We start from the raw sequence: 15,671 nt of genomic DNA on the forward strand, positions 1-15,671 counted from the left end.
GTTTCCTGTTTATGAAACACCGTTGTTCGTAGCCGACACGCATGTCCGATTGTCTAGCACATTCTATGTTTTTAGTTGTTTTATATCACTATTCAAATCATTGGTTGATATACTATATTGCATGGTAAAAGAGGTAAGAGAAATGTAAGCAGATGTGATCAAATATGTCTACCAACCTTCTTGCCAAAATCTTCTTCTCTGTCTGTAAATGAATCCAATTGTCACTATAACGGGCATCGTATTCATATGATATCGGCGTTAAATGTATCCAGTTAGTAAAGATATCCCCAGGGAATGGTTTAATGGATCTACGTTGTTAATTAATGACTTGGGTGGATTAGATTCATTTCATTCAATCTAATACCATATGAGCTCTCAAAGAATAATCGATTTTCGTATTTCTTATCACCGTTTCTGAAATCATGATTATAAACCATTAACAAAGGATTTTCATTTATCGTCGCATGCATATCAAAATATTAATTTTAAGGTACGTACATTGAACGCTTATGCAGTCAATAGCAGAAATTCTTTTGCTTTTTATGATAGTGACTTTTCGAAATTCATACTGTCAGCTGAAAATATATTCATGTTACTTCAAGACATTCTGTTTTGCTTGTATCCAGTAACTGTTTATTTTATGCAATGTGAACTTTGCTATCAGTGTATATGTTTTACATATAGTGCATCAACAACACTCTTCCCGCTGCAGAAAAGTATCTATCAAAACAAATATATGTTCCTATCTTAATTCATCAAATATTAGTTGCATAGTTTTAGGCTACAATGGTATCGAGAGAAACTTTACCGAATTTCACATTTAGCTAAATAGTTCCGTGATTTTCCCTTTAGATAACTAACATAAAACAGTCGAGCAATCAAATTAATAACACCCTGGAGGGCATGTCCTTGTCAAACGTCCCTTAGCCGACCCAAGCTTCATCTCTCAGTCTGGCATCTTCTTGCCGTATAAAAACTACACTTCGTTGATTGCTCCTAGTGCCACACATTCAGCTTTATACGTCTTATTATGGAATAATCAATTGAAGCTTTGAGATGGTCCCCGAAGGTTTTGAATGAGAAACGCTGTTGGTGTAGTTTTACTCAACGAATACACAAACAGTTGGTCCTGTTTTCTGCACATGGCTTGGCGCTCTGTTGTTCAGTGGTCTGTTATTGTATTATACTGTTTTTAAGAAATGAGAGGCGTCTAATGAAAACATGTAAGTGATTATTCATTTAAGATGTAACACAGTACCGTGCGATGATCAATTACAGATGCCTAATTTGCACCTGTGTGTGTATGTGTGTGTGTAGCAACTTTATGTAAGGTTAATATTCGTTGTGCTGTAGTACTTCTATGAATTTATCAACGCGAGTGGTTTAACTTGAGAAGCTCACCGGCGTTGATGCTTTATTTCTTTAGTATGAATACATTTACATCAAAACAAATCAGTATGTGTTACATTAACGGGTCACACTTTCATTAATGTGAACTGGATCAAAAATATAATATTTTAGATCAAAACAATTTTAATTATATGTTGCTTTGGTGACACGTTTTTTTAAGTAATGAAAAGTATATTTTTTGGTATTTGTGAGTTTTTTACAGCCTGTATGTTGTGATAACTGTTCTAGTAATTCGCTGAGTGGTTACTTCACAAGTGTTGGCATTTTGACTCGTGTTCGTTCGGCTGTTTCAGGTACTGGTGGGGTTATGACGAAGAGCGACTCCGATGAGTATTCAGATTATGAGATGGAGGACATTTCAGAGAAGCCCCGCACTGAAGGCACAAGCACCGACGATGCCGGGGACGACTTTTCCTCCATGAGCACATCAATGAGCACCGTAAGTAATGGCGACAGGGGGCCGAAGCCTCGCCGGAAACACAGGCCCAAATCACTTAATCTGTCTCGTTCCCACAGCCTGACGTCATCAGATGACGAAGGTGACGGCGATCAGTCTGAACTGGGCACTAATCAAGACTCGGAAGAGGTCGGGAGTATGCGCAGTGATGACACCGATGCAGCATTTGATTTAGGCATGCAAGCGATTCCGGAAATCCCCGACCGAGATCATCCCCCACCTCTACAAGGTTTGATGGTAGGAGATCCGAATGAAAAGAACTTAAGTAGCCCAACTCCACCCAGAAGTCCTAGCTGGAGAGAAGGTTTGGAAAGCCCGCCATTTTCACCAAGAAGGAAGGATTCCTACCCTGGTAAAAGAAGAGGGTCCCCAGTTTCCCCTAAGGACAAGAGACATCATTTCACCTACAATGACATCTCACCTCCCTCTAGACAACTGTCTTTAGACGATCTATATGCAGACGGACAGAGTGTTAATATGGACCCGCCCCAGCAGACAGTATTGCTAGCACAGAAGCCCTCACCGTTGTCACCAGAAGAAATAAAAAATTCATTGGTCACTACATTAGGAGAACCTTTAACCTTTGATATGTCACCGAGAGAAAAGAAACCCAGTGCTTCCGCTCCTCAGGTACATCATTTCGAGGATACAGACAGCTTGACTGACAGTGCTCCTGTGATGGACCTAGCTACGTATGCTGCAACAATCGCCAGCAGCACAGCAAGTCTCACATCAATGAGCGTGTCTCCTACCAACTTACGCGTCAACACATCCAGCTATGACTCTGAACAGGTCTCCCCAGAATCCATGGATAGTGCTGAATCGCCAACCTCACCGGTTTCCCCGGGCTATTACGACAATGCAACAACACCAGAGGAAGAGGTAGAATTGGCAGATCCTTCTACGAAGGCTATTGATTATCAGGGAAGTAAAAGACAGAAGGCGAGGCCTCCCACTACGGATTGGTCCCCTGTCATAGATCTCTCTCCAATCCTGGACGTGTCTCCGTCAGTAGAGGAGGCCGAGCAGGAAGACATGTTAGCCAAACAGATGGAAGAATTAGAGCGACAGAGGTCCAGGGAAGAAGAACAGGATGAGGCTGACGAGGAAGCTGAGGATCTGGTTTGTGGTATTGGTGCTGCCGCTGTAGTACTTCCTGTGGAGGAGGAAGAAGAGGATTTTACGTACACGGGTTTAAAGAGATATAACATCATGGAGAATATAAGTATCATTGACGGGAATGGACAGTCAGTGATTGCTGCGAACAACCAAGACGAGAATGGAAATGGAAACTATGATGATGGGGACGGAGGGGAAACATGCCCTTCTAAAGAGGATTTCCCTGTAATGGATTGCACAAGTCTTGCTCAGCCAGTGCCTGCTTCAAGGACAACCATGACATATTCCAAGCCCGGAACAGGGAGTGAAATTGGTCAGGTCAAAACTGTCAGTTCTTCACGCCCACAAGTTGAAAACAGTACAACAAGTGAAATTAGGAAAATAAGCGAGGATCTACAAAATATGCTCAAAACAGGTGCAGCAAATGTGAAACCAATACCACCGCCGAAGCCAAGGAGGAAGCTTCCGGATCCTACTCCAGAGATAATGGCATCTCAAAAACCACCTGCTGGGAAGCCAGTGCCACCACAAAAGCCATTGATACTACCACCAACTGCCAGTAATCTGGCTCTGGTTGATAAAAGTGTATCCAGTTCTCAGGAATCGCTAAAAAGCACAAGCACATCAAATGGCAAAACACTCCCTCGACAAGATTCTATTGAAAAAAGGAAGGCGAAGGATCTTAAAGCTAAACCTAATCCCCTCCTAATTCAACACATAGAGTCAGAAGAACAATCCGTCTCACCTCAATATAAGGTGCTTGATTCCCCACCCACACCGGAACAGAAAACCTCAATAAAGCGCGAGTTCTCGGAGAGCACCTCTGTGTCCCCCTCGTCCTCTCCCGATCACGAACTGTACACATTCCCCTCCCCAGTAACTCCACCTGATTCGGACTCCTCCCCTCCCAAACCCCATTCCCCTTCCTCCACGGGCACTGACCTAGACGAAGAACTGGCTGGGCAAAAACCAACAAGGACAATTTCCTACGGAAGTAGCTTAAGCGATTTGTGCAACCAGAATATACCTGATCCACTGGAAGTACCGGAAGTACCGGAAGTACCGGAAGTACCAGAAGGTGCATGTGCAGCTCCTCTTCAGGCTCCACGAGAAGTTTCTCCACCAGAGCCACGTGTGCCGGAAGTAGTGGCAGAGGTGGAGGAACCTCGCCCAAGTATTCGTGATAAGCTAAAATATTTTGAGGAGGTAAAGAGTGACCTCAACTCTTCTCCACACAGTAGTGCTGCGGTCAGTGTGCTTATCCTTATGTTTATTTCCTTTCGTTTTATTTGGAATGAGGACATAACTGATATGACAACGAAAGTGTCGTGTAAGAATACGCGTAGAAAGCGTAGAATCAATGCAGTTGTAAAAAGAAATATTTTTAAACACTAGCTTCCCTGTCTGGCTCACACAAGACACTCTTCCTGTGGAAATACACAATTCTGATATAAACATGATTTTATGGTAGCTCATTTTAAGAGTGTCTCGTAAATTGATGAGTATATGCATGAACATCCATATAAAAATTGAATAATGTTTTTAACTTTTTTACTGCATGGACATAATGTCACGAGATCAACAAGAGTATGCGTTATTATGAATTCTAATCACCAAACATGTCTTCTGATTGTTCATCCCTAGAACATACAATCATCATCGCGTGCGCTAAGGGACATATAGAAAACATAGATGGCGCTACCACATAAGTATACCAACGTGGATTCGGATATATATACAGAATATGGTTTCTGAATAAATGTATTTAAAAATATTTGAATGAACGTATGACGATGTGAGATAATTGCTGACATTTTTTGCTTAGCAATTCTATCCATTGCAATATACGCGTTAACTGCCGATGTGTTGACAGTAATGTACCATCTTTCATCTGATGACGATTCTGTGATAGCCAAATGACCGCGTTGGCGACAAACTCAAACATAGCAGGCAGGGGATAGATTCGATTGCGAACGACAGAAGGAGGTCACATCAAATAAGTCTTGAAATCAAATTAATATCGATTTGTTTAGGAACCAGCTCAAAATGCAATCAAAAGATCCAGTGGATTTTTATCGCGTTTCGTGAAATAGAAGTTCTTCCTCCGATGGTGACCCTTGGTTATAAGGTGACTCTTTCCTTTCTACAATTAGATTGTTGTGTAGTTTTTTTTCTTACCCGCTGGGTCTGTCTTTCCTGGTTTTAGGAACTCTATTATTGATTTTGAATTAGAGATAAGACGGTTTGTAAAATGCCAACGATCCAGCCTCCTTAATGAAAACCTGGATCTTAGGGAAGACAAATTACATTACTATTAAACTACATACAACTCTTGAAGCGTTTTATTTTCGTTTGTAACAATTATATTTCGTGAACCCTTTTGACACTCCTGTTAATTAGATGTACAATACATTATTTGCATCTGATGACGTTCTTTGAAGCTATTCACCAAGACCTAATTTCTTCATCGAAGGTGATCTTGAAATCCCTGCAGCGAATATGTTTATTGTTTTCTGGTGACTCAAAATATGTAGTTTAAATGTATATTTAATATCATGGAATAATCTCATATCTGATTGTGGAATAAACAACAAACAGTTTGCCTCTATTGATCGCAAAGATGCTACAGAAGCAAAGTTATCAACCGTCCTGAAATATGTTCATCAATATCCTCCATAATATCATGTTTTAGACTGTCATATTGTCCCGTGGCGAACATACATCACTCATCGCAAATGCCATTTGCCTCACCAACTAGGTTCCTATCTTTGTGAATCAATATGGCTTCAAAATGGAGCATACGCTTATATACGTTAAGACGCTCTTCGTGGACGGTGACTGAAAATACCTGTTTAATGACTCAGCCATGACAGTCCAGGTACAGCGTCAGTTGATATGTTTATTATCTTTGAACCAGGTAATTATGACGTTACCACATGCTGCTATTCGCGCAGTGACGTCACAGAAAATGAAGGATCTTGATTCAGAGGATTAAACTTAGAGAATCAAGCTTTTCTAAGAAAGTCTTATATTGAATCATTTTTTGCCATGTGTCTCAACACATTGTGCATTGATTTTCTGCAGCAATAGGTGTTATTCCCACTTCTTCATCTATGGACTTTACTATGTTGGTCACGCCCATCGGCCCAATATGAACACGACAATTAGCACATAGCCAAACGCTTTGAACTCGAGTCCGACTGACGTCTGTGTTGGCAACACGAACGCGAATCATTTATCCTCTTAACGGTGTAAATAGCATTACTTCTGTCGGGAATGCAATCGTAATTTTGACATCTTCGGACGATTTTTCACGAATTGTGAGTCCTATTCTAACAGTATTTCATGTCCATGTGTTTTATTGCACTCTGTGTCACCTTGTCATGTAAGCCACAGTTTTCACATGTTTAGACGCTTACCACACAGCGTTGATCCTTCACCTACTTTCCTCTCTATCTTTTTATCATCCATTTTCTTTTCTTTCTCTCCTTTCCCCATTTTCTCGCATGTGAAACGTTCTTCTTCCAACACCCTCCGGTCCACCTTGCCCGCACATGCCTTTGTAAGTCTGACCACTCGTGACTTTCCGTGACTTTCCGTGACTTCCCGTGATTTTCCGTGGCATCTAGTGTCCGTTCACTGTCTGTTCTCCGATCAGAGTTGCAGCATGAAATGAATACAAAGTTGAAATGCATGTACATTAATCGAAATCGAAGTCACCTTGTCATACGTGTATGTTGTTTTGGCTGACATAAGGAAGGGCACTTTTAGTGTATATGTAACCTAACTTGAAAGTCCTACTTTTGTGAACATCAGCCTACCTCAATGAGTAAATATGTCTTTATCACGTAAACAAATAATGTTTGTAAGTAACACCTTTTCTTTATTACTAACATTAAACATAATTCCGTCCATCATCAGCTCTATATGATCATACATGTGAATGAATTTGAATAATTCCAGATAGCAGCTCGCCCTAAGGAACCCCCTAAGATAGAGCCTAAGAAGGAGCCAAAAGAGCTGAAGAGGGAACCTAAAGAACCGAAGAAGGAACCTAAAGAGCCAAAGAAGGAACCCAAGGAACCGAAGAAGGAACCCAAGGAACCGAAGAAGGAACCTAAAGAACCGAAGAAGGAACCTAAAGAACCGAAGAAGGAACCTAAAGAGCCGAAGAAAGAACCTAAAGAAAAGAAAGATCCGAAAAAGGTGAGGAGGAAACTGCCACCAATCCCAACGAACGAGGAGCCAGTACTTACACCCAAAGCCAAATTGAAAGGGACCAAACAGGTTTCCCCCAAACCACGCCAAGAACCACAAAAACCTCCCAAACCACCAAAGCCTTCACCAGATCACAGAAAGTACTCCTCCCAAAGTGATGACTCAATGAATGAAGATGATTTGGAAGTGGCCAGAATAAACAGAATTCCGGAGAAGAAGGTGCTTTCATCGGTTGGCAAGGCCAAGAGCTTTGACATTAGTGAGAGAATGTTGCAGGAGAAGAGGGATACCTTAGTCTCAACTCAAATGAAGCTGCAAAGAGCCGGTTCCTTGGGTACCAGCATTCTTCCCAAGGATGAAACAGATGCAATAATTGACTCTTTGATTAATATTTATGGCATTCCGTGTACAGAGGCTATGATTTCTTTGAAGAAAAGGTTGCAGGAGGAGTTGAGAAGAGTTACTTTGGATAGGAAACGAAAACTAGAGGAACTGGAAGAAATACGAGCTCTACAGATGCAAATAGGTGCACTGAAGCTTGAAACTGAATTGATTCAGAGACAGGCGTACCTAGCCAGAAATGGAAAGTTACCTCCAGCTACAACTCAACTGGAACAAGACTCAAGGAGGAGAGGATTGTCACCTTCGACGTCTTTAACCCCTAGGTCATCTCCTCAGGTCACGCCTAGAAGGCAGAGACATAAACGACAGTCCTCGGATCCCATGATAGCTAAGTTTAGTCCTATTAAGGAGGACAAAGACATTGAGGCTGATTTCCAGGCTAAAATGAGTGACAGTGCAGATGCGCGCCAGAGTTCAAAGTATTCGACAGATGATAGTTCTCTCTCTGGTCTCAGTGACACTGAGAGTACCAGATCCGAGCCCGTGTCTAATGCAAGATACAAAAAAATTAAACCATCAGCTTATGCACGAATGTTTTATACTGGCAAAACTAACTCCAGTGAAAGATTACAGCCTGACCAAGGACAATTTAATGGTCAAATGCCAATGTCGGTAAGTAGGTCAGAAAGCCAGCTGCCAGGAAGTTCAAGGTCGGGATCAAGATCAGGCTCCAGGACGCCTACCTATTATTCGGATGATGACGAAGGTAAAATCAAGGAAGAAAAGAAGGCTCGGTTGCAGTACGAGATTGATAAACGCAAGAGACAATTGGAGGAAACTGCTAGGTTGAAAACAGAACTGTTAAAGTTAGCCCGAGCGCGGCAGTCAATGGCCCACAGCTATGATGACATACCAGGCCGCTATGGTTCCTCTCCGTATGGTCCTCAAAGACCTATACCAACTGGCATCATAAGACCGCTTGACGACGAATCCCGTTACGACAGAGATGACTTGGACCCATACCGGGATCCACAGGACAGGCGGTCGGGGTACCACTCGAACTACAGCTCAACGGAGTATCTGGCTCATAAACAAGAGACGTCTCGCCGACATCGTTCCGACGACACAGGCATCTATCAAAATTACAGCGACTACGCCGACCCGACGACGTTCTCCCCACCATCTACACTCACCCGTAGAATGGATTCGTACCCCTCTGTTGCTGCAAGGGAGGGCACAGTTCAAGTGAGCTCCAGGGATGCTAGGCTGTCTAGCAGTGTAACTCTACCTGATATGTATTCTAATAGGGCTGATTTAGATTTTGTTCCTACCAGGGATTCTGTGTCTTACAACACCTTCTCTGACGCCGAGAGTCCGGCCAGTGACTACACGCCCGCAATGCCACTTCTAGATGACGTCACAGCCAAGTCCAGGAAGATCATCCATGATATTGGAACCGGAAGTAGACCCGTGTCGGCCGAGTTCAACTTCCCGGGAGGGGTAGAAGGTAGGAAGGCAGCGGTTTGGTGAGGGTCGTACACTCTTTCGTTGGACGATGATTGTTGATTGACAGATTTCATGATAGGAGTTACGTTTGCTGTTCATCATGAATGACGTATTCATCTTTTTCAAATATCATCCTAATTATCAAAGGTCTGAAACAAACCAAAAAACAACAGCGGTTTAGACAATGTCATATTAACAAAGTTAGTGCTACCAATGGAAAAACTCGTTTAAACAAATTCTTGCCATTCTTGAATGAGAGGGTGCTCATACACGTCACTGAAAATCTGTTTTGTTCTGTAGATCAAAAATGTTGTTCACTCCTTGCGCAAGGACAAATGTAATCTGTCCGCAAAACACAGTTTAATGACTATGTATCTGTTTCTCGTGAACGCCAAAGTAATAGAAAGATCGCTGAACCTGGTTCCATGAAGTATGAATGGTAACATTCTGATAAGAAATCTTTAATGCGAGGCATCACGGCAGCTGCAGTGCAACATAATGCCTTCTACCATCGCAGTGGCAAGCAAGTTTAATGTACAGTGAAACAATGTTCAGTAAATGTTCAATCAACACATTCATGTTTCAACAATATGAACCGATTTCAGACCCGTCCCAGAAGAATTTCGTTAAAACTATTGTTGAACTGAGAACATGATGATAATGTGTAAACTTAAAACACTAAGACTAAGTCCACAGATAATTGTAGAGAATTTCGAAATTTCCTGTAATTATCCATAAACTCCCAAACCGCCCACACAAATTTTACAGAACTGTGACAAGTGTGCCATGTCTGCCGCTTAATGACAATACTGTTAGACGTTCAAATAGAATTTTTATAAGCGAATGATCCATCATAACGCTTGAAAGAAGGTGAATGAATACGTGAATGAATGAGTTAGTGAGAGAGTGAGTGAGTGAGTGAACGACGGGGTAAGTATAAGATGAGTAGTGAATGAATAAATTCATGTTGACACGAATGCCTTTATCATAGACAATGTGTAATTTCTCTCTTGCTAGTTTTAGTGCCATTTAGTCATGGTGTATATTTGTCATGTCTTAAGTCATGTGTCATGCAGACCTGATGAACGCCGTCTACCGGACAGAGAGTGACAACAGCGTCGATGCGGATGAGCCAATTATGAAGCACATGACAGAAGGGGGGGTTACCATCCTCAAACAGCTCGACAGGAGAAGGAAGGTAAGAAGAATAATTCAGTTATCACGTGCGTCGAATACCACAAAATAGTTAATGGTAGCATATATACTAACATCATCCATACATCAACTACATGTATATGACCGATGAAAGTACCAACACAAGGGTAGTCTGTAGACCCACTACATGTATATGACCAATGGTTGTACCAATACAAGTATAGTTTGTAGACCCACTACATGTATATGACCAATGGTTGTACCAATACAAGTATAGTCTGTAGACCCACTACATGTATATGACCAATGGTAGTACCAACACAAGGGTAGTCTGTAGACCCACTACATGTATATGACCAATGGTTGTACCAATACAAGTATAGTCTGTAGACCCACTACATGTATATGACTAATGGTAGTACCAACACAAGGGTAGTCTGTAGACCCACTACATGTATATGACCTATGGTAGCACCAATACAAGTATAGTCTGTAGACCCACTACATGTATATAACCCATTGTAGTACCAATACAAGCATAGTCTGTAGACCCACAACAGGTGTATGTACAATGAGCTAGTTAGTTCGCTTCTAAACGGGGTCGGGCGTACAAATGGGGAATGGGCCTATATCATAAAAGAATGGAAAGAAAGCCATTAAAACATTTATTCAAATAATCTTTTATCCTCTTCTGTTTTCGTCAGACATAGAGCATTCACTCACTTAAAAAATAGACACCTTCTCTCTGACCGGTCACACGACAGAATAGCTATGCTGTGCTGTTCCAATCGCTATTTCGGTATGTGCACCAACGAAATCGTAAGAGTGTCCTATTAAACAGCATCCTTACTTTGGGCTATGATGGGAACGAGATCATCTTCCAGCAGAGAGAGTAGAGCTAATGGCATCAACGTTGGATTTCCTGGCTTGTGTTGGAACTTGATACCGCACAGACCCCTGTCACTTAGTGTCGGAACAGAAGAACGATAATGTCACTTGAAATACAACAGTAACTGGGCGGAAGAAACATTATAGAAGCTGAATGAAAGCAAGAAAACTAAGATCTTTGGTCTCGTGTACGGAAGTTAAATCTGACTGGCCTTTACAACTTACACTTACAGCTTACGGTTGCCATTCATCATTTCAACGTATCAGTATACTGAATGAATGCATGACGAAATGCTGAAAAATGAATGATTGACGAAGGAAGAAAAACTTTGTTGCTTTGGGTATTATAGTTGGTATGAACCATTGGACTGGGGTTCAGTGTGTATGATCATGGAACAGTTTTATTCTTACACAATGTTCTGACCTTTAATGTTTAATCACATGTTCACAATGTGCAGTCGACTTTTGAATCCCATGATCATGATGTGCAATCGGCCTTTGAGTACCATGTTCACGATAAGCGGTCGACGTTTGAATCCCATGTTCATGATAAGTGATCGGTCTTTGAATCCCATCTTCATGATAAGCAATCGATTTTTGAATCCCATGTTCATGATAAGTGATTGGTCTTTGAATCCCATGTTCAAGATAAACGGTCGACGTTTGAATCCCATGTTCATGATAAGTGATCTGTCTTTCAATCCTATCTTCATGACAACGGTCGATGTTTGAATTCCACGTTCAAGATAAACGGTCGACGGTTGAATCACATGTTCATGATAAGTGATCGGTCTTTCAATCCCATGTTCTTGATAACCAATCGGTCTTTGAATCCCATGTTCTTGATAACCAATCGGTGTTTGAATCCCATGTTCATGATAAGTGAACGGCCTTTCAATCCCATGTTCTTGATAACAAATCGGTCTTTCAGTCCCATGTTCTTGATGAGCAATCGGTCTTTGAATCCCATGTTCATGATAAGTGATTGGTCTTTCAATCTCATGTTCTTGATAAGCCATCGGTCTTTCAGTCCCATGTTCATGATAAGTGATCGGTCTTTCAATCCCATGTTCTTGATAACAAATCGGTCTTTCAGTCCCATGTTCTTGATGAGCAATCGGTCTTTGAATCCCATGTTCATGATAAGTGATTGGTCTTTCAATCCCATGTTCTTGATAAGCCATCGGTCTTTCAATCCCATGTTCATGATAAGTGATCGGTCTTTCAATCCCATGTTCATGATAACCAATCGGTCTTTGAATCACATGTTCTTGATAACCAATCGGTGTTTGAATCCCATGTTCATGATAAGTGAACGGTCTTTCAATCCCATGTTCATGATAAGTGATCGGTCTTTCAATCCCATGTTCTTGATGAGCAATCGGTCTTTGAATCCCATGTTCATGATAAGTGAACGGCCTTTCAATCCCATGTTCATGATAAGTGATCGGTCTTTCAATCTCATGTTCTTGATAACCAATCGGTCTTTGAATCACATGCTCATGGTGATTAGTTGTGATGAGGTGGAGATGATACGCACATTTTATTTAACTTCGGTCGGGTGCTCAGATAAGACTCTGCCAGAGTTACGGTTAAATTAATCTGTAATTTGATTATATGAAGGTACTATTGTTTGTTGGGGTGCATGTATTGATCACCTTATTTAATGAGGGTTTGTTTTTCAGCCACCACCCCCGGAGCCCATCAAGTACAACTTCCCCACCAAGCGGATCCTGGTGACACGTGACCCAAAGGACCGGTGTGTGACAGGTAGGAAAGGTATGCTGCTATAGCTTTTAGCTGGCTGGCTGGCTGTCGTGTTGTACTGTCGTGTCGTATTGTCGTGTCGTACTTTCGTTTCGTATTGTCATGTGGTAATGTGTCGTATCGTGATATGTCGGACAGTCGTATCTAAGCATGATGTGGTGTGACCATATAATGACGGGGATGTACCCGCTTATAGTGGTGCTAGTTAGACTCTGTAATAACATCCACAGTGTTGTTGCGATGTAGGGAGATCTGTTATACAGGTGACATGGCTTTCACAGTAGTCAAAGGCGAGTTAAGTAACATGTTAAGTGAGTGAGTGAGTTTAGTTTTACGCCGCACTCAGCAATATTCCAGACATATGGCGGCGGTTAACATGTTAACATGTTAAGCAGATCCTAGGGTTGAATCTGTCAGCACGAAGCCATCTCAGTCTTATCTTCTAACTTTATCAGCATGTAATAAAGCATGAAAACACCAACCAAGCAGCATAACTCCGCCTGTGTTAGCCTCAATAATATTAAAAGACTAGGGATCGATCCGACGACTTTCTACCCTCGGGGCAGACATTCTATCCATTACACCAAGAAGTCATTCTTTATCGGATGAACAATTTTAGTGACATAAGGATGGCCACAGCAGGCTGCGTGTTGTCATTTTTGTATCGCAAATCGATCGATGTAAATAGCATGTCGTTGACAGTTGCTGCATGGATATTTGTATATTTCTACTCTCTATTATAGTAACCAATATGTAACATCAAGATGACGTTACCTCAGATTATCTCATGAATTAGTTCATGTCTAATTTTGTTGCAGCGTTGTCTAGATTACATGTTTTTACGAGTGATCTACAATTTGTTAAAATACAACAACACTTTTTTTTCTTGCAAAGGTTTACTATTTGTATTTACCATCAACAAGGTCGTGTATGGTAATCTAGATTTGGTCTAGATGTAAAATACATTATTCTCTCAAGTCACTCAGGAAAGTGAGCATGTGAATCTTTCTGCACAGCACTGTCTGGCTTTGTCCGAGCCAAGATACAAAGACACTGGTTTGAAAGTATACATGAAAGAATCCATCCAATAGATAGAGTAAGTAAAAATGGCTGACAATTGAATGGCCATTGCCAGAAGCACAGATTGTTGAACGTGAACGTGAATGTGAACACAATGATGTTTAGAAAGTGGTCAGATGTATGTAACATATGTTTTGTTTTGGTATGGTTTTTGTTGTTGTTGTTTCTTTCTCAGTTAAGAACACATTCTAGTATTTTTGTTGAGTTTGTTCATCCGGGATTCAACCCCACACGCACATGCCGAAGTCACGGTGGCTGAGAGGGTTAGACGTCAACCCAGCAAAAGTACTAGAATGTTTACTGAGAAAGTGTAATCTGAGATATAACATATGTTATGCCATGACGTGTGAACAGCGTTATGCAAAAATATTACATGTTTTTGCTATGACGTATATGCAGGACGCATATGATCTATCGAGCCAAGTCATTATCGCCAGGTCTCATAAAAAAAACAGGAACCCGCTGATTTATCAAGTGGCTGCTCAGTTTCTTACACATCAGACATTTCTTCTTCTGATAGAGCGGCTGTCGAATTGTGGTGGAAATTGTTTAGCAGAGGCATAAATTGTCACTAGTAACTGAAGACCAGAATCTTGCTTTGATAATACAACGTGTCCCACTTCTCACCAAATAAAGGGACAATAGTACATGGCAGTGTTTGCAATACTTTAATTTAACAGCCGGCCACCAGGGCCTGCTGTTACATGCAGACTTTAAAATCTACAGGCCCTGGATGAATTTTGCAGGCCCATCTGATTAAAGTCAAACCAATAAAAACAAAATAGATTACACTGAAAACAGTTTCACACTGTTGTTAAAAAGCAAGCGAATCCCATGGCACACAGAGGAATAAATATTATTTTGTTAGACTGGTGTTGACATTCTAAGGCGCTGAAATACCTGAAACTGAAACTGTAAGTTATTGTAACACGATGGATCGGAGATGGTTCCCGAGCGTTAATTAAGAAATGGGGAAACATTACAGTTGAAAAATAACTGACAGATAATTTACTGGAGGCCATAAGTGCCCACACATATTTGAAACTGTCGGGCCCATACAATAACAAACAGCGCTAGACCTCCAGGGCAGCGGTTATTTCGGACGCTGGTACATGGTAATGTCCTTGTTCGCTATTCCCTGTCTGTGACAAATTGTCAAACAGCTTGTCATTACTGGTAAATATGCCTGACGGAAATAGGTTTCGCTCGATATATGAAATGGGATATATTTGGTTTCTAGGCAACGGAATTGGAATGAAGATTGTTGGTGGTAAGCAGATACCTGGAACCAATCAGATTGGAGCATTTGTGACGTCAATCTACCCTGGTGGAATAGCAGAGCAGCTTCATGGAGAGCTCGAGATAGGTAGGTCACGGTTGTTTGCAGCAAGAAGGTCAAGGTCACATTATGAAAGTTCTTGAAGACAAGGCATGAGGTTTACTGAATTACATATCCAGATTTAAATACCATTTTCTTTTTCGGCATTTTTACTGATCGGTTGATAAATGAGAAAAAAGCTCTGGAGAAGCCACGGGTGACTGCTAGTAAGAATAGAGGCGACTAAATGAAACTCGGCAACAGATCGTACAGGGTGATCAGGATCGAGTTTTGACGTCTGGGATCATGATGTCAGTCACTGGATCGTCTAGTCTAGCTATTTACTGACTGTCGTGATATAGCTAGGAAATTGCATTAAACAACAAAGAGAAAATATATTTGACTTGACAA

General features: G+C 41.3%; 1 protein-coding gene across 2 annotated transcripts in view; it reads left to right on the forward strand.

Annotated features, from left to right (window-relative positions):
• LOC137296038 (protein piccolo-like) overlaps positions 1 to 15,671 on the forward strand; it is an 87,437-nt gene that overhangs the window by 56,055 nt on the left and 15,711 nt on the right. Inside the window, exons 6-10 of one of the 2 annotated variants that reach the window (XM_067827678.1) lie at positions 1,704 to 4,234; positions 6,950 to 9,053; positions 10,129 to 10,250; positions 12,781 to 12,874; positions 15,183 to 15,308. In XM_067827678.1, the coding sequence (XP_067683779.1) occupies positions 1,704 to 4,234; positions 6,950 to 9,053; positions 10,129 to 10,250; positions 12,781 to 12,874; positions 15,183 to 15,308 (4,977 nt within the window). The remainder of the gene's footprint in view (positions 1 to 1,703; positions 4,235 to 6,949; positions 9,054 to 10,128; positions 10,251 to 12,780; positions 12,875 to 15,182; positions 15,309 to 15,671) is intronic. The other variant, XM_067827680.1, reaches the window with a different exon arrangement.

Source organism: Haliotis asinina, chromosome 9 (genome assembly GCF_037392515.1).
Source record: "Haliotis asinina isolate JCU_RB_2024 chromosome 9, JCU_Hal_asi_v2, whole genome shotgun sequence".
In the NCBI taxonomy this organism is placed as follows: domain Eukaryota; kingdom Metazoa; phylum Mollusca; class Gastropoda; order Lepetellida; family Haliotidae; genus Haliotis; species Haliotis asinina.